Source organism: Lissotriton vulgaris, chromosome 8, assembly GCF_964263255.1.
Source record: "Lissotriton vulgaris chromosome 8, aLisVul1.2, whole genome shotgun sequence".
Classification (NCBI taxonomy): domain Eukaryota; kingdom Metazoa; phylum Chordata; class Amphibia; order Caudata; family Salamandridae; genus Lissotriton; species Lissotriton vulgaris.
The window spans coordinates 44357250-44384043 of record NC_141696.1 but is presented as its reverse complement, the minus strand read 5'-3'; the positions used below and the strand labels follow the sequence as shown (position 1 = coordinate 44384043).

Genomic DNA, 26794 nt, shown 5'->3' with positions numbered 1-26794 from the left:
TATTCAATCAATTCTCGTCCCCGCCCGCCATGTGCTTCAAAACTGCATACGTATCTCGTGATATCAAGGTTGTGCAACCAGTACACAACAAGAAGTTACGAGTCCCATTTATACCGGCGCCATTTTGGGCAATACCACCCTTGACGCAGCCCTTTATGCTACAAGATGGTGTCTTCCATTCAGAGAATATTGTTGGCAGCATTTTGAAAGGAAAGATAAACAGCCGTTCTCCTAGTGAGTCTCACATTGTTACATTTAGGAAGAATGTTGACGAGTAGTATGTTGAAAATCTGAAGCCATTGTTCTACAAACTCTCAACCAGCCTTGGATGGAAAAATCCTGAGGAATGTACAAACTGAAAACCAATTTTTGTCTGTATAGCATCAGCAGCAACGCTTGAGTCAGCTTTGTGTGAAGCCGCCATTTTGATTCAATCAATAGCGTCCCCCTGCACACATTCAGGGACCTGGTTGTGTCTTCAGGTCAAATCTCCATCTTGGGGGCGACGCACAGCATCACATTGCTTCCCAATGCAGTCAGATCCTCAAACAGCCCCCACTGACTGACGCGACCTCACAGGCCAACGGGGCGCCCCACGCCGACTTTCGGCGCAGCATTGTAGGATGGCCACACCAGTGCGGCAACTTGCTGGACACCACCTCGGTGCCATCCGGATCTTGGCGCGTTGTGCTGCCTTCGGCCTATTCGCACATCGGTCTGCTACTGACGCCGCCTCACGTGCCAACGGATTTTCTACGCTTTTTATAGCCCTATGCCGCATAACAGGTCATGTGACTTGTTTATAAAACTTTTCATTGGTTCATTTTACTTTTGGTTTCCTAATGATGGAAGGCTTGATCATATGTCCTAAAAATATCACTTTTCATTGGATTAAAACATTTTTTTTCCCAAACGATGAAAGCCCCACCTTGTTTCTGGATGTTTCAGACTGAAGCTGGCGTCAGCATGAGAGCACCACCATCTCGTGGCTCCGTCGTGGTCATTCCGTGAGCAATCATGGCAGTCGCTCCCCACTGGAAGCCTGCAGGAGTCGGGGGCCCCCAAGACTTTTGTAAAATCTTCAAAGCTCAGGGGACGCTTTCGAGAATGGGGTCCAAGACCTAGCAGACAAGCGTCCGAGTTCCAAGGTGTCCCAGGGCCATTTTAGTGGACCAGGCCCAAATCCGAAGAGCCGTCCGCCATTTTAAGAGTCCTGTGGCAGCCGCCTATCGCTGCACCGCAAGAGTGGGCGCAACTCAACTACATGGTGAGCGAGACGCTGTAGCCGCAAGAGCGGGCGATAAACAGCCGAATGGAGGATGAGGCACAGTGTAGCAAAAGCGGGCGGAATGGCAACTGAAACGGTAAAGGGGCGTCCCAGTACAGCAGACGAGCCTCCACCTGGGGAGGCCCGTTCAAAGCCGCCTCCACCACCCCCCCCCCCCGCCCCGGGGCGCCCCACGCCGTTTTTCGGAACAGCATTGTAGGATACCAAAACCAGTACGGCAACTTACTGGACATCACCTGGGTGCCATCCACATCTCAGCGCGTTCTGCTGCGTTGGGACTATTCGCACAACAGACCGCTACTGACGAGGCCCCCCCCCGGGGCGCCCCACGGCGTTCTTCTGAGCTGCATTGTAGGATACCAAAAACCAATGCGGCACCCAGGTAACATCACCTGGGTGCCGTCCAGAACTCAGCACGTTGTGCTGCCTTGGGACTATTCGCACAAAAGACAGCTACTGACCATTGTTGCTTCTTTTTTCTAAAAAATGTTTAAATGTATTTACTGTTTTTGTTGCGTTGTATATATTTATAAGTTATTAAAGTTTGATAATCCTACTACTTTGTTGGAGTGCTATATATTTTTAATGTGACACATAACTGTAAAAACTTTGATGTACGAAAAGGCATCCCTGGAATCTTCCGCTTCAGGCTCGGACCCACACACCCTCACAGTGAGAATCCCCTCCCCAATCACAATACAGGATGGTTATCAGATAGTAGGAACGCGTGTGGTGTGACGGATCTCATCGGGTGGGGGCCTTGATCTACTGTAACTTCTTTGAAGAGGGGTGATTCTTTACAGCTGGGGCCATAAACTACATCTGCAGGGCTAGGTGATAGCCTGGGACGGGCCTGGACAATCGGACACAGAGGAAGAGGAGTGTCAGAGGGTGCGGTAGTGAATAGGGTGAAAGGCAGGTGTCGGGCGGGCACAGGGTGTGATTCTCAGAGAAGAACAGCACAGATGGGAGGAGGTTTCTAGCCCATGCATGAGAGAGAGAGCGGGGGTGACCAGTGCGTGGGGGAGATGCTTGCGAGGGTGGGGAGCCATTCTGAGGATCGGCGGCGTGCAGACAGTGGGTCTGGTCAAGGCATCTAAAATGGCTGCTGTGCTCGACAAAAGTGTGGCATTGCAAAAAAGGCAAGATGGCGCAGACAATGTTTATCAATAATGATTTATTTATAACAATTATTTTTAACAAAATATTTACTCGCACTGACAAAATGGCGGTCAACACTTCCTGATTTCCATCGAATCGAACGTTAACAGACGTCACGCAGCAAAAAAAATAAAACGCTCACGCACAGCCGCTGGAAGACATGTATCAACATATATGAGCCTCCTCAGCCACCCTCAGAAAACATAAGGGGTCAGGATACGTCTCCCGTACCCCCTTATACCCTGTAATTTAATTAAACCGAAACACAAAATGGAGAATTCCCGTTTCGCTACCAGTTTGCGGCCCGGTTCGCGAACCGGGAAGCGCTTCTACCGTGAAAAATCTAATTTTTTTTATTTTCCCCACGGGACCCTTTAATAACCCCAACATCATTCCTAGGGGGTCAAGAGGGGTCTACCTTGCCCCCTTTCATTAAATTCCCCCTTCGTTTTTCACCTCTTCTTGTCTCTCGATCCTACCGAGAGACAAGATGGCGGCCGCACCGGACTGTTTAGAACGTTGACAGACACCGGAGAGCCAATCAGCATCGCTTCGCAAAGCTCCGTGACGCGAAAGTACGCGATCTGGAGCGCTATCTGGGACGCTGTCACAGATATATACATTTTTTAAAACGTTAATTTCTCAAAATCCACTGGAGCACATATATTGAGACCCAGCAAAGGCACATCGGGCTAACAGTCCCTACAATTTTGCCAAGTTTCGTGCAAATCCATTCAGCCGTTCGAGCTAAAAGTGAGGCCAAACTCCCTATGGAAATTAACATGGGAAAAACGCGTTTTGGGACCCCCTTTTTTCTTGGCCCCCCCTTGACGAAACCCCCCCAAATTTTCAGGGGCTGCTCAGAAACAAAATGTGCCATTTTCCTGAAAATTTCAGCCGATTCCGTCCACAAACGCCAAAGTTATTAGACATAGAATTTTCAAAAGTTCCATAGAGAAATAATCCTAACTATATATATATATAGTTTACCTTGCATCATTTTGGTATCACTACTAACTACTCTTTACTCTTATTCAAGCATGTGAATCTATGAAAGACACCCCAATACTGGAGAAGAACAAAAGTTACTTACCTGTAAACTGTGGTTCTCCAGTATTGGTGTCTTTCATAGATTCATATGCGAACCACCCTCCTCCCCTTAGAGGCTCTCCTCTCCTATTTACTCTGTAACCCTTGTGCTACGGAAATCTGAGGGCTTGAGCATCTGAGGAGAAGATTCAAGAGGGTGCTAACTCTTGATTGGCTGGAGTTTGGAATACTTACAATGACCTGGATGCGTTAATAAAGTGACAAGTCCTTCTATCCATTAAGCTCTATTTTTCAATGCTAATCTATGTTAGGTTAGGTTATTGCTATATTGCTATATTCCTATGTTATATACCGTGGGACTCCCACTTCGACGACGGGGAATATTCATGCATGTGAATCTATGAAAGACACCAATACTGGAGAACCACAGTTTACAGGTAAGTACATTTTGTTCTTACTGTCTATCATGATTGGTAGCATTCATACCATCCCACTGTGTCAGATCAAGCTATGCACTTTTTGTTCATTTTTGCACCTTTTGTTAATTTTCACACTTTGTGGGGCATATTAGCAACAACTTGCGAAAAATATCGCAAACCGCACAATTATTTTTTTATCGCCTCCTGTTGCTGGATTTTACCCAGAGATAACGCAGTATTACCAACGCTTATCTCCACAGCGATAACAAAATCCAGCAATAGCGCTGAATCCCATCAATAACATGAGATTTCCAGCGATAAAACTCCCATCGCTAAGGAAAATCTCGCTATTAGGCAAGTCGGGACTTAGCCATATAATCCACCTCCCATTAACTATAATGGCTAAGTCAGGTTTTTACCAGGTGTTAAATCTTGGCACTAATTGCGGTTAGCGTGCGTTTTTTTATTGCATCGCGGGTATTACTCATAGGCGATAGCTGTGTTAGCGACTGCTTTCAGTCGCTACCCGTTTGGGTACGCCCACTTTGCATGTCATTAGCGCTAAATATCGCTGACATGCAAAGAGGGCCTCAAACCAGTCTCTATCACCTGGAAGCTGTCGCTAGCTGCTGTTAGCGACAGCTTGGTAAGAGGCGATAAAAAAAATGTGCCGCTTCATCTGCAAAAAGTGCCGCTAAAGCGGCGATAACGCCCTTGCTAATATGCCCCTCTGTTCTTTTGCAGGTTTTTTTTTTTAATTAGTGTGCTTCAACAATGAAATTACAGCTGAGATCATGAAGAAGCTACAGTGATAATAAATGTCTTACACTGCTAAACATGTGTTTTGTTTGTTTTCTCTGTTGCAGCATAGTGACTGTATTGCGGGGGCATTAGCATGCAGGAAGATCTTGAGAGTTCTCTCCAAGGAGGAAAAGGAAATAGCCAATGTAAAATCAATGACACCCTTGGCAGATCTGTTTGAAGAACGGGCATCAGGTTATGAAAGTTTTGTTTCCTTCTTATGCATGAATTAAATGATAGAAATTCTCATCAGAAAATGGACATCATGCTCACTTGTTCTGCCCATACTAATGTGCAATGTAATGTAATTAATCCTAAATGGAATCCTGCTCACGGCTCATTCACTTTTAATGAATCCTTTTTACATATCCCTATTTATCTTTCGGTGTACGTCTGAGAGACATTTCCCCACGCATGCTGCTCCTTTGATGGGAGACATTTTAATGCATACTATGAAAGTCAAATTCCCTTTTTTCATGTTGACTTGTTGCTTCTCTCTCATGTATTTGTTTTATCTGTTTAATCAGGGTGTATTGCTCTTTTTTTTCTCTGCCACTAATACCTGGCCCTTTGCTCTCCTTCTCTGACTGTGGTCCAGGAGTTAACACTAATTCCTCTCTCTCCTTCTTTGCCTGTAATTCCATTGTTATCCTTGAGCCTGCTCTTTTCATCTCTGTCGCTAATCTGTGGTTCCTCTCTCCTCATCTGCCTCTTAGCCTATGGTCAGATTATCAACTCTCCCTTTGGCTAAAACCTCAAATTCTGGAGTCATCTTTCACCCCTCTCTCCTCCGCTGCCTGTAATCTATCTGTCTTATTTGAGTCCTCTCTGGTGTTCTCAAACTGTCATATAGGTATCGCCTTTGATTTTTACTCTCCTTTTCTGTCTGTGATTCAGTTGCTTAAGTGAATTGTTCCCTATCCCTGTGATCAAAGTGGAATACATTCACATCGTTTATTACACCTAACCTGGTATCAACTGTGATCTCCTCCTCATCTTCCTTGACTGTGAATTAGCTACCATATTTAATTCTTCTCTCTCTTTCTCTGCCTGGCCTTACATTGTCATATTTTTTCTCTCTTTATTCTTCCCTGTCTCTAATCATGGTGTTTTCGGCAAACTCTCTAATTTTCTCTTGTGATGGGGGTGTTATTTTTTATCCCCATCTCTCCTTTTCTATCTTTAATCCTCCTTTTCATCCCTCCCTGCTAAGCAGGGTGTATTCTTCAAGTCCCTCTCTCCTCCTCTGCTTTTTATCTGGATGTCGTCTTTGAACCTCTCTTGCCTTCTCTACTTGTGATCCAAGTGTTACATTTGATTCCTTCAGATATTCACAAAAGGTTTACTACCTCCACCCATGTGCGATGTATTTATTTATGCAGTTTTCATATAACGTTAATATGACCCTTGAGGGTATTAGAACGTTTTGCAAATATTCATGAAATGAGAAATAAGTAAGGCAAACATCAACAATATCAAAAACTGTACCGGATGTAGCAGCTCCCAAATTGTAGCAAGAGACCAGCTCAAGGTCCAATCCAACAGATCAACAAAGCAAGATCATAACAAGCGAGTGATAAATATTGTTATAAATACATCGCCATAACGGTCCAGGAGCGTATAATTTGTGAGTTCTAGATCAGAAATGTGTTTATCAATATTACTTTAGTTGCCTTTTAAATGATGCAGTTGAGGGGTTCAGTCTAACTTCAGAGGGCAGGGCATTTCAAATTCTCTGAGGAAAACCTGAGAAGGCACGGTTGTACGTTTTCTTTTTAAAGAATTCTATAGGATCTGCAGCTGCCCGATAACTCCAGGTTTTGCACACGGTACCTCAGGGTGTTGAAGTGTAGCCCTTTTTGAGTCTTGCAAGCAATTTTTACCTGTATCTTTGCCTCATATGGGATCCAGTTTTGTGATTTTAGATCGAGTGATGTGCTTGTTTCTTTAAGATCCTGGGATGAACCTTACAGCAGACCTAAGAGAGGCCCTTAGTGGAACCAACTTAGATCTAGGTAGGCTGCAGAGGTTTGCACTTCCATAATCCAATCTGGAAATCACTAGGGCTTGAACAGCTGACTTAAATTTGTCAAGGAAGAGAAAACGTTTTATTTTTCTTAGCATGTTGATTTGGAACTTTGTTCCTTTGGTGGCTGTACAGATGTGCCCATGCATGTTCAAGTTCTTCTCTGGCATTATTCCCAGTGATCTTGTGGGGTCTATAACATGAGGTAAGCAGTTAAAAGCTGTTAGTTTTATCAATTTTTCTATGTGCAGTGACTATTTGGGAGGGGCGAGTATGAGAACTTCTGTTTTGAAGGCATTTAGTTTGAGGTGGTTACAGGCCAGCAAGTTTTCTTTTATTGTAGAATTATGTTGAAAGACCTGATATCTTCGAGGGAAGAGATTTTCAGGTACAGTTGGATTTCATCGGCGTACATGTGATGGTGGATAATAGTTAATTTTTGAATTCCTGTAAGAGGCTACATGAACATGATAAAGAAAGTGGGCGAAAGCGTGAAACCTTTAGGGACCCCTAATATTACAGGTGTGGAATTGAACAAGGACAGATTAACCTTGAATCTTTGAGTTCTGCATTGGAGAAATGAGGCAAACCAGTTTAGGACACATCCAGATAGCCCCATCATATGTTCTAGTAGATCTTGGAGGTTGGAGGTCGAAAGCTGACGCGGGGTCAAGAGGATTAGAAGGCAAGATTCATTCAGCATTATTAGCACAAACTATGTATGTTAGCACCGATTCAGTACTCTGTCCCGGACCGAAACCAGATCTGAATTGGTCTAAAGGGTAGCATTGTTCTATGTGGTTACATAGTTGGACATGGACACATTTTTAAGGAGCTTTGCAAGAATCGGAATGTTGGAGATTGTGTGGAAATTGTTTGGGTCCATGTGATCCGCTGTAGGTTTTTTCAAAATAGGGTTTACCTGCCCAGACTTTAGGCAGTTTGGTATAGTGCCTTGAAGTAGAGAAGTGTTTTCTATCTTGGCATGAACAAGACAGGCCAATAAACACCAACAGTCATTGATGAGGGTTATCTGATCACCAAGTATAAGCCCACAGTTCCATTAACAGGCTTCAGGCCTAAACTGGCAGGCAGAACAATTCAGTAGGGAAAGTATCTGTTTTCCCCCCAAACCTCCCAAGTATCGAGGCACATGAAAAGGGGGGACCAACAGGGCCCAGTCTCAGTTCTCCACGGGGAGGGGCGACCTCGGGGCCTTACCCGGTGTACCGCCATCCTCCCCGGGGGTTACCTTGTGTTGTTCGGCCCACCGGGGCCCTTGCGTAGTCGCCGGTAAAGAGGAGGGGTGTTCGACCCTCCTAGTGCCTCACTCGGCCCGGCGCGGTGCAGGAGTGGCTTTGGGGCACCAGCGCCGGGGCCGGAGCGAGATCAGCGTGTGGGGCTCAACCGGAGGGGGCTCTCTGGCTCCGCGACCCCCTCCGAGGTGAGGCGCGGCTTTCCCCGAGCGCCGGGCCTTGTCAGCGTAGCCCGGCGGTAACAGCCAATGGTGGTGCAGCTTGGGCGGGGGCGCGGCCGATGACGCGGCGGCGCTCACGTGACGGGACCGAGGCAGGCTTCAGGCCTAACGCGGCCCGGCGATCTTGATGCGGCGGCCCTCTCTTGGCACCGGGGGCCGCCGAGGGGGGGTTCAACATCGGCGCTAGTCACAGCGCGGGGCAGGCGGCCACAGGACAGGCCCTCAGCGCCTCTAAGGCGTCGTGTGGGCGGCGCTGACGCCGCGCGGGCAACTCTCCTCAAGGGCCTCAAGGCGCCAAGGTACAGCGCTAGCGCCGATCCCGGGAAGCGCTTGGGGGGCTTCACAGCGCGGGTCACCGGGGGGAGGGGCCCGAGGTACAATTTCGGACACAGCGCTGGGCAGTGGGGGTCAGAATAGAACGTTTCTCTCACAGTCAATCAGCAGATTGGGTCGTCAGTAGGGAAGGTGACCTCCAGCCTCCTGACAGGACAGACAGTCTCAACCACAGCGCTGACCAGGGGGGCACAGGATAAAGCGTTTTTCACACCTTCAGCAGGGACAGCAGAGCAGTTCAGTCAGGGGGAGACAAGTGGGGCAAGGAGGGCCCACTGCAGGCAGGGGGGTGTGCAGGGCAGCACAGTCCAGTACCTGGTCGATCCCCCAGCAGTCTCTGGTCACAGAAAGGTAGACTTCTTGGCGCTTGGATGGTTCTGCGCCCTTAGATGTTTGTTTCTTGAAGTTGGTGGGGGGGGGGTGAGTTGGTGGCTGGATGAGTTTTCCTCAGTCACTGCAGATGGACCCTGGGGTTCCCTACTGCTGGGCCAGATCAGGGAGCTAGCCTGGGACACTCCACCCAGCTTAAGAGGCAGCACCTAAATCCTGTCACTCCCAGTAGTATAGGTTCCTAACCAGGCCGTCCCGCCTAAAACTCCTGCGTGGGTTCCCCAGGTCAATGATGCCCCAACTGACTAGAAAGTTTCCCTCCCTTTCCTTGTATAGCATCAGTTGGCAGTTGGTGTCACCTCCCCTGTTCTGGAAGGTTCCAGGAGCTTCCCTCATTCTAGCTATGGGCAGGCTGGCATGCTGGCATTGCTACATTGTTTAAGGGTTTCAGCCAGCTCCTGGCTACTAGAGTGCGCCTAAACAGACCACGCTGCAGTAGCAGGGGTCAGTGGCAGCCATGTTGGGGGAAGAGAGCACCTGCACACTGGCATTGGTTAGCAATTTGAGGGTGCCCAGAGTCCTAAGGCCAACAAAAAGTAGGTGGGAAAAATGAGGCAAGGGCGAAAAAACAGGGAAAGACCACCCTAGGGCTGACAGGTCTAACACCCTGCTAGACAAAACACCGCAGCCAGCACAAGGGGATAGATTTAAGGGCGAGCTGAGAAGTAGCTTACTCAACGTCAGATCCCTCCCCAAACATGCAACAGAGATACAGCTACTAATAGAGTCCAGCAACCTGGATGTCCTGTTTCTAACTGAAACATGGACGGTGGCTCGGCTCGAGTCAGAGCTGGGTCCGGCATGCCCAGTGGGGTACAAGGTCCTCCACAACCCCAGGCCTAAGGAACGAGGGGGGGGGGGGGCTGGAGTCATTTTCAGGGAAGAACTGAACATCGCTATGTTAGACATTGACAAAGTAACCTGTGCAGATCTCCTTGGATTCTCGGGTCACTGCCTTACCGGCTTGGTATGCTACAGGCCACCAGGGGCCATTAATGCCATGCAACAGCAGGAACTGATCGCTGTTATTAATAACATGTCACTTACCCATAACAGATTACTAGTGTTGGGGGATTTTAACCTATGGACCAATGGCAAACTAGACACAGCTTTCCACAACATCACACAATCCTGTACCAATTTAGGGCCAAAACAATGGGTACCCACTCCCACACACAGGGAAGGCAACATCTTAGACCTAATCTTCGCAGAAGAGGACCTTGTATCCATGGGAAAAACCCTACCAGTAGGATTGTCAGATCACTATTTAGTAACATTCAATATCCACACTCTGAATAACACAAGACCTAGGGACAAACAGGTCAGAACCTTTATCAGCCGTGACTGGAAACGACTATTTAAAAAAGGGGAAAGAGGGGACGCCCTTTTTCAGTTAAAAGCCCTTTTAACCCGGGGAATGATATTACAGTGAACTATCGTTCGCTCTGTGAACACGTGACCATGAAACTTTATCAAATTTACACACAGAGAAGGCAACATCTTGATCAAATTGCCCCTCTGAAAGTAATCAGGAAAAGAGGCAACCTTTCCGTGCCCTGGTACACGGAAAAACTGAACAATCAGAAAGTCGCCTGCAAAACGGTGGAAAGACACTGGAGGAGGGACTACACAGAACAGAGTAGACTACTCTGGAGGCTGTCAATAACAAAATATAAAAAAGAGATTGCCACAGCCAAAGCAGAACACTTTGCACCCATTATTTTAAAAAGCACTAATAAATCACAAGACATTTTTAACATAGTGAGAGAAATGTCCCACCTGAATTGCGCCAGCCGCAACATCAAACCTTCCCAGGAGCTATGAGATGGTCTGGCCTCCTTCTTCCGGGATAAAATCATAAACATAGTAGAGAGTATGGAGGACTCTCCCACATCCATAGCACAGCACCAGAGCAGTGGGGACAGCAGGAAGAAGAGAGAAGGAGTGGATAGGCACTCACCACCAAGGGCCATCCTGGACAAACTTGAAATCCCCCCAGAAAAAGAGTTTGCTCAAATAGCCCTCAGTATCTCCTCTGGATCCCCGCTGGATCCTCTACCCCACAAAGTTGTAAAGGAACTCGGGCTGAATTCTTTCCCTTACTCCGTCAGCTATGTGGTCAATCCCTCTGCACAGGCATTGTACCGATGGAATGGAAGCAGGCCGTTATTACACCCCTGCTAAAGAAACCAAATCTTGACCCCAGCTGCCACAAGAATTACCGACCCATCTCGCTCCTGCTGTATCCAATTAAGATCACGGAACGGCTGGTCAGTAGGTCCCTGTCCCTCTTCTTGGAGACAAACAACATCCTAGAAGAGGAGCAATTTGGGTTTAGACCAGCCCATGGGACCGAGTCAGCTCTGTTGATGGTCCTGGACAACCTGCGAATGAGGGCGGACAGGGGTGAATCAGCAATTCTAATTCTGCTGGACCTGTCCGCCGCGTTCGACACGGTGAGCCATGACATCCTACTGACAAGGTTGGAAACCTTTGGAGTAAGAGGAACGGCGCTCAACTGGCTGAGCTCGTACCTGGCAGACAGATGGCAGGCAGTGGCACTCCCTCCATACCAGTCTGAATTAGCCAAAGTCCCACATGGGGTCCCACAGGGGTCCACCATCAGTCTCATCCTTTTTAATGCCTACATGCAACCCCTGATGGGCATCATCAAGGCCTATGATATTAGCGTGATCAACTACGCGGATGACACTCAGCTGATGATCTCCCTTAATGGCCCCCATGCAGAATCACTTGAGACCTTCCACACCTGCATGCAGGAAATGGCAACATGGCTAAAAAGAAACTCGCTACAATTTAATAGCGGAAAAACAGAGATCATGCAATGTAAAGTGGGGAGAATTGCCAGAAGCCTGCCTGCAGACTTCTGGCCTTTAGCCTCAGATGGACCACTGACACCAGTAAAAACGGTGCGGAATTTGGGGGTCAGCTTCAATGAGAACTTAAACCTGGAGACCAACGTCAATAAACAGGTGAGCAGCTGCTTCACCCTAATGCGGGGCCTCCGAAAGCTGCTGCCTCTTCTTCCAGCACAGACTAGAGCAACTGTAGTCAGGAGCACCATTCTTAGCCGCCTGGATTACTGCAACGCTCTGCTACTGGAATCTCCTGCATATCTGATTTCCAGACTCCAGAGTATCCAGGCGGCAGCACCTAAACTGGCACTTTCACGAGCCCGCCGATCCTCCACTACTTTAGCACTGGCCGACTTACACTGGCTGCTCGTGCCTCAGAGGATCCTCTTTAAATCTCTATGTACTGTTTTTAAAGCAGTACACGGTCAGGGTCCTAAACCACTACAAAACAAGTTCCAATGGTTTGAGCCCACACAGGCCCTTCGCTCCTCATCCACTAACCTCCTTATCAGAATATCTAGAATCAGGAAAGCAACCCAGGGTGGCAGAGCCTTTAGCATAGCAGCAGCCCACCTCTGGAATAGCCTTCCAATTGCGATTAGGAAAACCAGTGAATTGCTACCTTTCCGCAAAAAGGTAAAGACTTGGCTCTTCCCTAAAGCATAACTACCCTAGGAGCAACAATGTAATTTCCTCCATCCTGCCCCTTGCTGATTACTTCTTAGTTGCACCTTCTCCAAAGCGCCAGGATGCCCGTAGGGTTGCAGCGCGCTCTATAAATGATATAAATAAATAATAAATAAATAAATACTATCACGTGCAGCTGGGCAGACAGCTCCTCTTTGCATGGGAGCAATTGACTGCAGTCGCTTGGGCAATTTATGGCAGCCACAGACGTGGCGAAACCAGAGCAGCAGGAACAATGGGGCCCAAAGTGACTTGTGTGGGCCTGTTATAAAAAATGCTGGGGAGCCCCATCCTCATTAAATCATATTGGCGTAGAGGTGGGAGATAATTCTAGTAGTACCTAAATTCTCCAGACTGGTTGACTACCCCTCTAGAAGGAAAAGTAGACTTGGTGGAGAAAAGGCAGAAAGGAGGGCCCTCCTCCATCCACAGACCCTTAAAGCTTCAATAATTGAGCTACTGTGCAACGCAGCACTTGACCTACAGCATTCAACATGGTCTGAGGCCAGATTAAAGGGTGCAGGTCTGGTGCTTCAGGGAGAGCCGGGCAGTAGGCTGTGCAATTGGAGAGTGGAAGGAAGGAGATGGTATGCCTTAGGAGGGTCACCCTCATGGGCAGCATATGCACCATTTAAAGATAAGCCACTCTGCTGCTCCCTTATCTCTTCAAATCTGGTGCGACTCAGCTGTGGCCCCGTAGATAATCACGGGTGCCTTAATAGACTCTGATGCTGGCATGAAGGCTAAGGTAGGTGAGGCATTAGCTAGTGTGACCCCGGCTGGGGCGGGGGGCAAAGCAAGGCTGTCCCTCCCTCTTATGCCCAGCAGGCATGACAAAAGCCCTTATGCTGGGGTGCGGAAAGCTGGCTCAGACCTGGATGGAAATGAGTACTTGTTTACTCTGTAGGATGGGACGGATATGGACTTAGAGGATTCAGAGGTGTCCAGTGAATCTAAAGATAGTACTCTCAATGAGCTTGGTTATGGTATTCCTTCTTTGACTGCCCACAAGGGTGCTAAAAAGAACAAGTGGCAGGCTGCAGCAGGGAAAGGCCTAAAATGGGATTATTCGCCGATGGAGCAACTAGTCACACCCATAGCTGAGGCTCCCCAAGAGACTGCCAACTTGAATCCCCTCCTTTAGAGGCTATATACCAGTGCATTATGATGCATCAGGAAGACACCCAGTTGGACAGCGGCAAACGAAAAGCTGCGACTCGCATGTTATAAAGTGCTATTCTTAAAGTGGCTAAATCATGCACTGCCCGATTATCTGATCTGGAAACTAAGGCTTCAGCTCTTGAATCAGATGTTGTGTGTGCCTGAGAGCAGGCCAGGGTCCATGAAGCATGGTTAGTTAATATCCAATGGAAACTGGAGGTTCAGGAAAACCACCATCGAAGGACTAACTTTCGGGTCTTAGCTCAAGGTAAAGAAGGGTCGGGTTCTCGCCTATTTGTGGTAGATCTGTTTCATCAGGCCTCTCCTGGTACAGACAATAGCAGCACGCATATCTGAGCTGAAAGAAAAAATTGACTATTTTACAAACTAGATTTCCAACTCACAAACTACCTGCTCATGCTCATGTGCGGCTATCGTGGACCAATGGGCAAATTTACCTGCCGTTCTGACCTCCTTAGCTGACTCAGTTCGCTCTTCAAGATTCCCTACTGGACCTTCCTTGTCATCGGCATCAACTAACTCACACAAGGAATCAACTAACAACTTATTCAACCGATCCACAGACCTCAATGTTAGTCCAACAAAAAATCTGCAGCTGATCCTACTTGCAGTTCCTAGCCCAACACTCGCAACGCAGACTACATCCACCGTATCACATTCATCGAATAGCTGTCAAACATTAGAAGAACTTGATGTAGCTATAGTGCTCAACCAAAAGGCAGCCCCACTTTCTAGGAAAGCAAAGAAAAAGCTTAAGAAAGCACAAAAGAGGGAAAATCTAAAAACCGAGCAGCATCTTTTACCACCTGCATACATACAACTAACCCAGTCACCAGCTCAGCTAAACTGTTCCCAATCTTCATGAAAAAAACATCAAGTAAGAAAGACGAAGAAGTGGCACCAATTAACTTACAACCAAAATCAATAAAGATCATGAGCCTCGCTGAAGATCCAACCAGAGAGGTGCCTCCTCCCACCGCCTCCCTGGTTCGCTCCCACAACAAATCAAAAGGCGAGGCCTGTTCTACACCTACTGGCCCTGAACCTGCAGTAGCCTTAGCCGCAGGGAAAAGCCCTGCTCCCGGACTACCAACATCAACTACCCTCCTAAGGCCTCATTCGGAGGCCATTGAGCAACCACCCTCCATTATTACACATAATACAAATATGGAGAATCTACAGACGGCAACATCCCCTCTCGGACCCACGGCTATCAGTACTCTTTCAATACACAGACCAGCACCCGTGCCTGACAGCCAAGCTACATCTGGCACCCCAAGGATCAGCAGACGCCTAAAACCAGAAGAGGTGACACCGTACTCACTCCAAGATACCACGCTAAAGGAAACTATGACGTCTTGAACAGAGGAAATATTCTGCGTCTGTTTAATCACATCCCATCCCTGAAACATATACGATCTGCTGATATCGCCTGGGTGAAACTTTTAAGTCTGCCAGGCGATTCCTACGACGAGTCAACTGTGGTAGGGCTAAATCAACAGATACACCTGACAGCAATGCTACGTGAAGCAAATCAACTTGCAGACTGGGGCATAGAGATCAGGCCCCAACCTCAACTTAGATACCCTCATGTCCTAGCTGAAAATTCCCAAAACACTTATTCCATTCTAAAGTGCGGAGCAGACCCGGGCCCCGGACACTACCTGGCCAACATTCCTCATCAGCAAGAACAATTGAGGATCACTTGCTCCAGTAACCAGAGAAGGGTCCTTCCCAGGCCTTCAACCACCAACTAGGACACCAGGTCGAAAATGTTCGACAGTCAGCTCAATGGTATCTTTGACTCCCTCAAAGACAAAACAGACTACACTTGGAACAATCAAATCAATGGCCTTACAATCATATCCTGGAATGTGGCCGGGCTCCAGAAAATGATTAAGAACATCCCGGCCGTAGAGTACCTTCAAAGTGGCGATCTAATCTGCCTTCAGGAAACATGGGCAACCACCACCACCGCCCTTCCCGGATACTAGGAATTCCATGTCCCAGCCACGAGACAGAACATTTTTGGGCGGCCAATGGGTGGACTCTCGGTTTATATCAAACACTCTTTCAGACTGGAAGCAACTATGATAGGATCTGATTCATCCGGAACACAAGTACTATGCATTACCGGACTAAAAAACTACAACAACTCGTTCCGTTTTCTTCTCTTTAACTGCTATGTCAATCCTGCCCTACATCCAGGAAACCAAGCTCTGGACGCCCTGGCCGCCACAATCGGAGACTTTCTCATTGTATTCCCCAACCATAACCCTCTCATAGCCGGGGACTTCAACAACAGATTGCTTGATAAACCAGAAAATGAAAATAATCCCACCAAAGAGGTCGCGCACCTACAAGCTCTATTTAAAGCCAGCTCAATATCATCTGCTTCCAGCCTAAGAAAAGCAAATGACTACACATGGGCACCCCCTCCAACCTATAGAAACATCTCCACTATTAACTATCTGTTCATCGGAAACACGCTTGCCCATCACCTAACGGATTTTAACATCGATCATCGAACCGAGAGCGACCACAGGCCTTTAAGAGCTTACTTTAGTCTTTCCCTCACCGCATCCTGCAAATTCACACCAATAGGTGAACCCACAGGCGAGGAAAATGAGCAACTTTCACGCAGGATTAAATGGTCCATCAACCTAGATTCAAAACTGGCCAATTGGGTAACAAAAAACGCCCAATTAATAAGCGTTATCGGCCCAGAAGCCTGATGACTTGCATCAGGCTCTTGGGGGCTCATCCGCCGTTCAAAAAAAATGGATGACAAAGGCTCTTAACCAACCCTCTAACGAGGAAACATCTGAAAATAAACAAAAGAGGCAAAACGGCCTAAACAGCAGGAAAAAAGCAGAAAGAGCTGCCCAGCTATCCACAAAAGGGCCATACAGAGCAGCTCGCAAGAAACGCGCATGGGCCCAACGGAAGAAACGTATAGAGGAAGCCTGGTTAAAAATGTTCTTCCTCTTAAAGGAAAGAAATCCGGACCACTTCTGGAGGTATATCAACCAGCTTAGTAACAACAGCCACACTGGAGAAAACGGAGTCCCTGAAAATGTATGGGTGGAGCACATCAATCAACTTTATAACGGCGGGGCACGGGAGTGCTCATCCACCCCTACGCCTCTAGCCCCACTCAACGGAAATACTTCTGGTCTGGCTTTACCTGAAAACGCAGTAAGATCGATCATCAGCCGCATGAAGAATGACGGAGCACCAGGCCCAAACGGAATACCTGCTGCAGTCTTTAAAAAATTCCGGCAGTTTTGGGCAGAACTCCTCTCACCCCTTTTTGCACATGCTTTTCTCACAGCCAAAATTCCCCCTTCTTGGCAGGGCTCAATCCTACACCCAATCCACAAAAAGGGCAACTTCTCAAATCCGGCCAAATTATAGACTAATAGCCTTGCTGGACATCGAAGCCAAAGCATACGCCTGGGTTTTACTGGCGGAACTTGAAAACTGGGCCAGCGAAAATAACATCCTTCCTCACTCCCAGTCAGGCTTTAGAGCAGGCTGCTCCACGATGGGCAACATAACGGCACTGTCCTACTTGTCGCGGAAAGCTACGCTGGCTTGCCAACTACCTTTATTCTGCTGCTTCGTGGACTACAGCGCAGCCTTCGACCGGGTCAACCGAGGGATGCTGTGGAACAAACTAAATTCCTGGGGAATACCATCTCCTCTTCTCTCAGCCTTGATATCCTTGCACCATAAAACCTGGGATAGGATTAAAACTAGCGCACAAACATTATCCAAAAAAATTGCAATTGAAAACGGCCTAAAACAAGGCTGTGTACTTGCCCCGATACTATTCAACCTCTACACCGCTGATCTACCAAAGGAACTAGCAGACGTAGCCCTGGCTGCCCCAAAACTGGGCGGGCTGCGCCTACAGACAATTCAATATGCCGACGACATCATCATCATGGATCATACAAAAATAGGATTGCAAAGATCGCTCACTGCTCTCAATAAATATAATACAAAGAACCATCTTGTGATGAATTAATCAAAAACCAAAATTTTGATCTTTGGGAGCTACAAAAAGAAAAACCTTACTTGGAGAGCAGGGGGATCACAAATAGCGACCTGTACCAGCTACAACTACCTAGGAGTTTGGTTCAACGCTAGGGCAAACCAAGCAGCACACCGTAGACACTTAAGGCCTAAGGGTATGGGGATCATTCATAGCCTGAGGCGTCTGAATCGTCATCTGCACAGCCCTTCAGCCGAACCAATCCTAAGGGTGCTACGGGCCAAACTACTACCTGCCGTGACCTACGGCCACTTGGCCTTTCCCGGGAAAATGGATGTATTTCTGGGCAACCTACAAATAAAAGTTTATAAGAAAGTCTTCTCCATTCCACAGCACGTGAGGAAGTCGAGGATGAGACTCGAGCTGGGCCTGACATGTGCAAACCTCTATTGCCTGGGAGACCTAATCAAATACTATATACACACCTTACGAGCTCCGGTACAATCTTTGAAAGAGCAACTACAAGCTGTGTTTAAGGACGAACACTCCCCTTGGCATAAACAGTTGCACCTTGCCATCTCTACATTAAAGATTGAACCAACCTCTCTCACTAACCCAACTATCCCTCTGCTAACGTTGAAAAACAAAACAAATCATCTCAGTTTCATTTCAGACTGACGTTTCCGGGCTATCTAAAAAAAAACTTTTCACCAATTTGAATGAATCATATATCAAGGGGAAACCTCAATTATACTTTAACTACTCCCTCAACCCCCAGACTCGCAACAAAATATTATACATGAGGCTGCTAGCCAATCTTTGACTTTAACCCACAGTCGGCTTGGTGGCTTGGTGGAATGAGCAGCCCATTTGCAGGTTTTGCAATTACATACATGAGTCCTGGCTCCACCTGCTTTGCTGTTGCCCATTATTTGCTACCGATCGACGTCGCCTACTGATCCCCGTCTTCCGGGAACAATCGCTGAGACACTGTAGTGAAGCATCAACTTTGTGTTTTAGTAACAACTCAGCCCAGGCCTTAGCAAGAGCTTTGAAGTTCGTTAATATCATTTTAACTTCACTGCATAAATGCTTAGCTTTAAGAACCTGATCATGATTTTATACATTTTAAAATTTTAATCTAACATGCATTGCTCTGTTTGTATATTACGGTTTTTATTAACTGCATAATAATAAAGAAAGCCTCTCCTGGTATGGAGGGCTGGAATTGGGCCTAGGAGATTCAGCGTGCACATAGAATCCTGCAGGTTCAAAAGCAACTGAAGATGGTAAACCACAGGTAATTCTGGTATCTATCGGTAATTTTCAACTGAGACAAGCAATATGTCAGAAAGCAAGGCCAGTGCCAAACATAGTGTGGGGGACAGCTCCTTCTTTGTGAAGCCTGACTTTTGCCACAAAACTACCGAGAAATGCTGGATGCGTCTCCAGCTAATGAAACTCTTCCAAGAAATTGGGGCCCTGGCGGTTTTGTTGAATCCAGCATGACTGGAGAACATTGTAGGAGAGTAGGGTCTGCAATCCTATGATCACCCCAGATTTTAGCTTTTTGCTTCACTGGTTTACGACTTCTCTGGCTGTGGGCCTGCTAATCAGACCCACAGCCTGCTGTTCTCTCACTAAATTGACACGTGTACCTTAGGTGCATTAACCAATTGGTACTGGGCCACCTTATCAGACCCTGTAACTCAGGGCATAGGTGTACCCAGGGCCTACCAGGGGCTGCAGCATGTATTATGCCACCCCTGGCTGGCCATCTAAATCTGACACAACTGGCTGCACGACAGATGGGGCAAAGTGGTGTAATCACCCTTTGCTGTAGATATAGTATACCTATATCTAACCCTAAAATGGACACATGTATTCCTATCAGTCACTCCTATGGCAGGCCTTAACAATCCTGAAGGCAGAGTGCTTGGAATTATGTGAGGTGGTGCTCTGGCATGAGCTGAGCCGGTCTGCAGCTTGCGGAACCAAGTCCTAATAGCTGTTCTATGATAACGCGTACCATATACTCTTAAGTGCATTATAATCCTCGCGGTTATTTGCCATCTTTGGTATCGCTTTATCAAAACATGTCAAGTAAGGTGTCATACAAATTGGAATACTAACCCCTCGCCAATTCTGGCGACGGGGTTAGCATTCCACCCTTCTAGAGGGACACGACATGTATGTAACTGTGAACCCCGGTTAAAGTTAACTCGAGCCTCAGCATCACAAAATGGATGCTGCCACCACAGACACAAGTCTGACCCCCTGCAGCTGGGAGTCCTTCCAGCGAGAGGAGCTTGGACAAAGGGTTTCCTGTCAGGGGCGGTGCTAGCACCATCCCAGACAGGGTTTTGTGTATCCTAGGTAGGCAGGGCTGAATAGGAAGGTGACTGCAAGTGGCATCCCGGTGCTCACTGTGCATCTGCCAGTTTGAACCAGTTCCAGGGGCACACCAGCCCCTGAGCTGGGGAAAGTCCGGCATGGGAGAGGGGTGTAACCACCCCCCTTCCTGGTCCCACCCATGGGCAGGACCTAGTCCTGTACCAGCCCCTTTCTTTAGTATAAAGGTGGGAGTGGGGACCCTTCCAAATTAGATCATCTTTGAATCCTGAAACTACTTTCTACGAAAGGAACTCAAGACTTCTTCCTAAGATTTCTCCCTTGTGACTAAGGAGTAGTCACCCTGCATCTGCGGGCACCAACTAAGAACACTTCGGTTTGCTGCACATCCTTCCTCCGGAACCAGACCGACCAGCGCAACGAGACCCGGCTTCCCTGGCACCTCTGACCTCTACCTACATCATCAGCCCAGCTGAGATCCGTGGGTGTGACGAGACCTCGAGGGACCGGCCATCTTCAGAACTGCGCTACGCTTATCCAGCACGACCGCCGAGGGACCCTCGAGTGAGTGCTTTGGGGTCTGAGAAGCCCTAACACTGAGCAGCTCCAGCACCGAAGTCCAGCCCCCCAGCATCCACGAGATCTGCGTGGGGCCCTTCTGCTCTTTGCTGCTCACCGCATTGTCCGGCCACTTTCCTGCTGGCTTGTAGCCCTCTTGACGACGAACGATGACATTTCCATCGCTGGTCTGGTTGCTCCAGACTGGCCCTTGCTCCCCTCCAACAGAGGAGCACCCCGGACCCTCCTGGTCCAATCCAGACGCCATTTTGAGTCCACCACGTGGGCTTGCATTTGCCAAGAGTTGCTGCCCCAATCCTGGGTCCAGCATTGCCGACAGCAGATACCTTCGTGGGACAGCTTGCACCTCCATCCTGGTCGCCGACAACGCCTCCTGGTCCGAGAGACTGCAGAGCCCAGCGTCGCCCACTCACCTGGTCGAGGTGACTTCATCCGGTGCCATCCTGGTGCCCATCTAATCACTGGCTAGTGATTCAGAACTTGGTCCCCTCTGCTTACAGGTACCCTTTTCAGCTGATCCAGTCCTTGGATCAGCCCGGAACATCTTCACTGGTCGCCTGCCAGCAACTTCCACTTCAGGCTCCTGGTTCGTCAACGAAGAAACCCGACGACACTTGAACCCTATGCAGCCGCAGCCCCTGGGCTAGGTAAACCGAGTACCACGGTGCTCCAGCGTAGACCAACTCTCTAAGTGTCTAGATCCACTTTCGTTTTTGACCTACCTAGTCGGGTTCGCACGAGAACACTAACTTTGTAATTTCTAGCAACCATAGAGTTTGTCCCGCATTACGCGTGAGTTTCCACTCTGCACACAACGTCCCTAGGCCTCCTGCTTCTAATGTAAGGGTTCAGCATTGTAGGTCCAGCGTTTCTAAAGTCTATGAGAGTAGTACTTACCTGCTAGTAATTTCGCATTCCACTTTTGTAGTATATGGTTTTTCATGCCCCTCGGGCATTTGTGTAAATTGTGCGACTTTCAGAAATTCTTTAAGAGCTTTGTATTGTGCTTAGCGCCCTGTCCTCATAAAGAGTCCAGGGCTGTTGTGTTCTAAATAAATATCCTTTTATTTTCATAACAACTTGTGTGGTGTCCTTTCACTTGGTGTTCAAGGGGTATATGTGATGGTATAACAGCTGGCTTAACACTCCCTCTAGAGTTTAGCCTAAAGACTGCTCTTGTCCATGCTACTAGGATAGCTGGTCTATACGGTTGACTTACAACCAATCATCAATAAGGGTTGTTTGGACTGATACATAGTGATCACTAGAATGGTGAGCACTGCATATCAGGCCAACTTCTCACAAACATGAACAGATAACAAATGGGGTGCGGTGGGGCAGGGAAACACTTGATATGGGGATATACTGTATTTTAATGGTTATGCTGTGACCAGGCAGGTGCACTTTTATAGGTGTATTTTTATGTTACTTGCGTGTCCGGGTGGCTGGAGGGAGAGTGTGCTCACCTTCCAACAGACCAAATGTGGTCTGTTCTCTTCTCAAGGTTGGGGGTGATAGAGCACGGGTTTACCTGCTCGTTTTACCATACTCACCTGGGCCCATAAACATACACACTTTGAACAGGTAAACCTTCGCTAATCAGGATTTTCATTAATGTTTCAGGACTTTTACCTATACAATTGACTTACCAATCCTTGTCACCAGTACCTAAAGTCCTAAGGGATCAAGGGTGTTAGCATAATAGGTAGAAAATAAACAATTTGTATTCATAAAATAACCACAAACTCAGGAAAGATTTAAATGCTTTATCTATGAAAATTCTTAAATGTCAGAGTCCATACAAGTTTAGTTAAAGCCTTTTCAATTAGGAAAATAATGATCAAAGCAAGATGATGTGAAAATATTATGTGACTTTCTTTAAGCATTAAAACATAGGAAGGGTAAGAAAAGGAAACAGTACAATGACATACCCACACAGATTATATTTACCTAGAATGGTGTTAAAACCAACCCTGGCCACAGGCTGGAATAAAGGACAGAACTCCCGATAGTTCAGGTGTAACAGGACAGGTGTAGACCAGAACCAAGACAGGTACAGACCAAATTGGATCAGGACAGGACCATCACAGGTCAGGACCGGGACCCTTAGCTAAAGTGCAACGCCAGCATCACACCCCTCTCTGCGACTAACAGTCAGACCCCGATTGTGTTATCGAATTTCCTCCCTCAGAACCCCGATTGGGTTATCGATTCCTCTCCCTTAGAACCCCGATTGGGTTATCGATTCTTCTGACAGAGTGCTCCGCCAGCACCTCTGCTCTTGATCGCCTATTGAGTGTGTTGGGTCAGTGACAGGTCAGCTATTCGGACAATCGGATAAACTAACTAGCTAAGCCTACCTTAGATATACAATTTTCCAGGGCAATGTACTACCCCCCAATGTTGCAAATTTGTGTATTCTCTCAAAAGGCGAGGAGAGGTCATCACACCATACCAGTTATGAGATCATTTCATTCAAATTTTTAAATCAACGTTCCCTCCCATAATTTTATTTTCCCATGCACTTATATTTCACCCGACAATGGATGTCTCAATAACAAATACAATGTATAAAATGTGTACAGTTGAGCTTCCTTTTGAGAGGTCGAAGGGTGAGGTTCTCATGGTTTTCACAGGCAAGTCTGTTACTGGCACCAGTTCAATGCAATGACTTGAGGACTCTTGAGCTCTTCTGCGCAGACGCAGCTCTTTTCAATATGGAGCACAGCGAGGTAACATCAGGCCCAAATGCGAACTAGTAGCAAAGTTAAAGAGAAACTGTTTTAGAACAAGGAATACATGAATGCACTGCATACCATTTATCTCTACTCTATTTCCATTACTTTACTTTAACTATAGCGTTAATAATTAGGCAGAACGAACAAGGTTTAGTACAAGCAGCAGCAAAAGCATTAGCATGTGTAACATAGAGTAGCCATTTTTAACACTAGTGCGCAGAAGCACAGATTTCCCACCAAAGCAGAGAGTATGTCATGTCACGTGAGTGTGGCAGACGCATGCCAGTGAAATTTCCACATTGCGTCGGCCATCTTAATGCATTCGAGTTATTGTTAGTAAAAGCACATTGACCAGCTTCCCCAGTTTACTAGAAATGTTGTGTTGTGCAATATTAATAAGACAAAACATGTTGATTATTATGTTATTTGTTATTTAGAGTGGGTTGAGTCCGAGCAAGTCTCTTTACATGCAAAATCTTGCTTCATCTGGTGGCATGGGGAGTGTGGGGGGTAGGGATGTAGGGGGAGCTGGTTAGCATGGTAAGGGAGAGGGAAAGTGTAGCAGAAAACACCAAAAAGTGAGCAAAAGTATAGTTAATTACCTAAATAACGAAAATGGGGGGCGTAAAGAGATCCAGCTGAGGAAGGGTAAAGTGATCACTAGCATGATGTAGGCTGGTTTTGGCTTTATGTCATGGAAAGAAGTATGGAGATGGAGAGGCTCAGTCTCTATAACTAGGGGGAATAGGGGGATGTTTCCTGAGGCAGATTGAACCAAGCTACTATAAAAAGGTGAGATTCAAGACCGTGATGGCAGCCTGGAAAGCCTGGAGTAGGGTTAATAAGCAGCTGGGTGTCAAACGATATATTTGGTGTCCCCCACTGAGGCGATCCCTATCATTCTCTGCAACATTCCATGATGAGATCTGCAAGCAGTGGGAGCTGGGCTGGGAAACCTTTTCTCGGGGGCCAGCTGTGCCCATTTAGCAATTTGCAGCAGGATTTTGGGCCAGAAGTCAGGACCTTCCTTAAATATCTGCAGTTCAGGGATTGCCTGAATACGACAAAGGAAAAAGCTATCTTGGTTGAGAGAATCCCCCTGCTAGATATGGACAAGCTTCCAGGCAGTAACGTTGTCAGACTTACAGAATCCTGGCTGATATGGTACCAAACGACCTAGAAACACAAGAGGCAAGGTGGATGGGGAAATTGGGGGAGGGGGTTGTAGATGTACAGGCCTCTATTAGGATCGGAAAAATACTTCTAACATCTAGCTTAATAGCTCAGCATTACAAAACCCTTTCTAACCTTTTTTACATATCTGCCAAACTGTTCAATTGAGGCAAGAGGGTTAATGACCAGTGCCCTCGACGTGGAGATGACCCAGCCAGCTTGATGCATGTGCTTTATGGCTGTGGGTGGTTACAGTCACTTAAAGAGAGTATGGATGCCTTCTGGAAGAAGCTGTTTGGATTTGATATCCTTATCAGTCCAGCTTTGGTGCTTTCGGCTTTGATAAAGCCATGCTGAAAATTCGGGTCAGCTGTACTTTGTGTTTATTTCCATGGCAATTGCATGTCTTTTAACAGCAACAGCATGGAAAAGTTAACACTTGATAAATATGTATAATTTGGAGAAGGCTCTGTATAATTGTATGGGGAGGTGGCAAGAAGGCAGGGAAGAAGAATCTAGTCCCCCTTGATAGACTGGATTTATAGACAATCTGGGCCTCAGTGACTGACTAGGGTTTCATCCAGTCACTATGGGGAAGTTTTGGTTTATATGATCCTTGAATCTTAAGGTATTAACATCAGCAAGGGCTATGCTGGTATGGATTGATTTTAATGAATATGTTAGCTATCTGATTATATATTGTTGATCTGACTGGAATTGAAGAGGGTTGATGGTGATTCTCTAGTCTTCTTTTTTTCTTTCCTTCTCTCTTTGTCCTTGTCTGAAGATTAATGATATCTAGGGCTCCCAGTTTTCCGTTTCTAATTATTTGTACAGATAAATAAAGACAGAAAACGATTTATTTTTCTGTCCGTATTTATTTTTAAATACAGTACAAAAAATTAGTCTTCTTTGGAAGCTTATTTTCTACTGTCAATCATAAGTGCCAGGTCAGTAAGTGTACAGGTTGGGAGGTAGGGGAAATGAAAAAAGAAATAGGTTTCCTAATTAAGCCTAATTAAGTGCAGATCTACAGTTCTCCAGTACTGTATCTTTTTTTAAGTTCAAAATAAGCTTTATTGAAAGTTTTGAAAAAGTCATATAAACAATTTAAATACACGAATGCATATAATTGATACAAAAAGAATAAATGAAACACATGAGAACAAGAATCAAAAATCAAAAATAGATAAGAAAAAACAGTTCATATGAAATAAATACAAAAGGATAAAAAGAAAAGAAAAATACCAGCTAGGAGATAGAGTAATACAATACTATGAAATATAATACTAAACAACATAGCAATTTTGTGAATATTCTGAAAAAGAGAAAAAAAAGACAATATAAGAAAAGGAACTCAAGGAGGTTTAGCAACTTCTTGTTGAAAGGGAGATTTAGGCAGAGAGCGAAGGGCACAAGAATCAAAAAATGACACTCTTTCTTGAAAATAAATAGCAGTTAGTTACCAGTTAGCCTACTTAAAGAACATCCAAACTCCAACCAATCACATCACAGACCCTTGAGTATCCTTCCCCTGCAGGGCAACCATACCTCAGATTTCCTACTGCACGTCATTTGTTAGGGAGTCTCCCTGAGCTCTGCCCAGTCACAGTGTTTCTACAATGAACTTGTCAACTTTCCTCAACCTTCTCTTCAACTGAGGTGCTGCTAGAACGTGAATCTACCCTTTTATTTCTAAATTTGCTGCAGGATGTCAGAGTCTAAAAAAAGGGTTGTTTAGGCCCTGAAAGACTTGTAAAAAGTCCGGGCTCTTCTCTGAAGATCCTCATAAAGAGTGATTATACTGCCTTTATCCAGATCACAAACCTAACGAATGCAAGCACTGCCGGACTTTTTCCTCAAAAACCCTCAAGGATCATGAGGGTAGAATTCTCATTTGGCTCCAAAAGAGAAAATCTGTGAGAGATTCTGACTCTGAGAGTGAGGAGAGGCTTCATCCCTCCTCTAAGAAAAAGAAGAAAGAAGATCCTTCTTCTGTCCTTAGAGATCAAAAAAATAAAGATCTCAGAGCAAGGAGTCTTCTGTGGAAAAAAGGGTGAAAAAGGAGCAGCCTGGCTTGTCTCATGCCCAAATAAAATCTGGTTCTGCTCCTCCTTCTGCGCCACAAACTCCCTCACTGAAAATCCGCACATCAACGGGCTCGTCGACAAAGTATTCTCCATCTCTGACCGTCGGGGTATAGAGTCAAAATATTGAGTTTTTAATATCGACTAGACATAATATCGAGTAAAAAATGTAGAA

At 46.5% G+C, this 26794-nt stretch overlaps 1 protein-coding gene across 1 annotated transcript in view; it reads left to right on the top strand.

Annotated features, from left to right (window-relative positions):
- Positions 1-26794, top strand: part of LOC147693350 (transient receptor potential cation channel subfamily M member 2-like) — a 1918272-nt gene that overhangs the window by 1021978 nt on the left and 869500 nt on the right. Inside the window, exon 18 of the mRNA XM_086933680.1 lies at positions 4785-4914. Coding sequence (XP_086789806.1) covers positions 4785-4914 — 130 coding nt within the window. The remainder of the gene's footprint in view (positions 1-4784; positions 4915-26794) is intronic.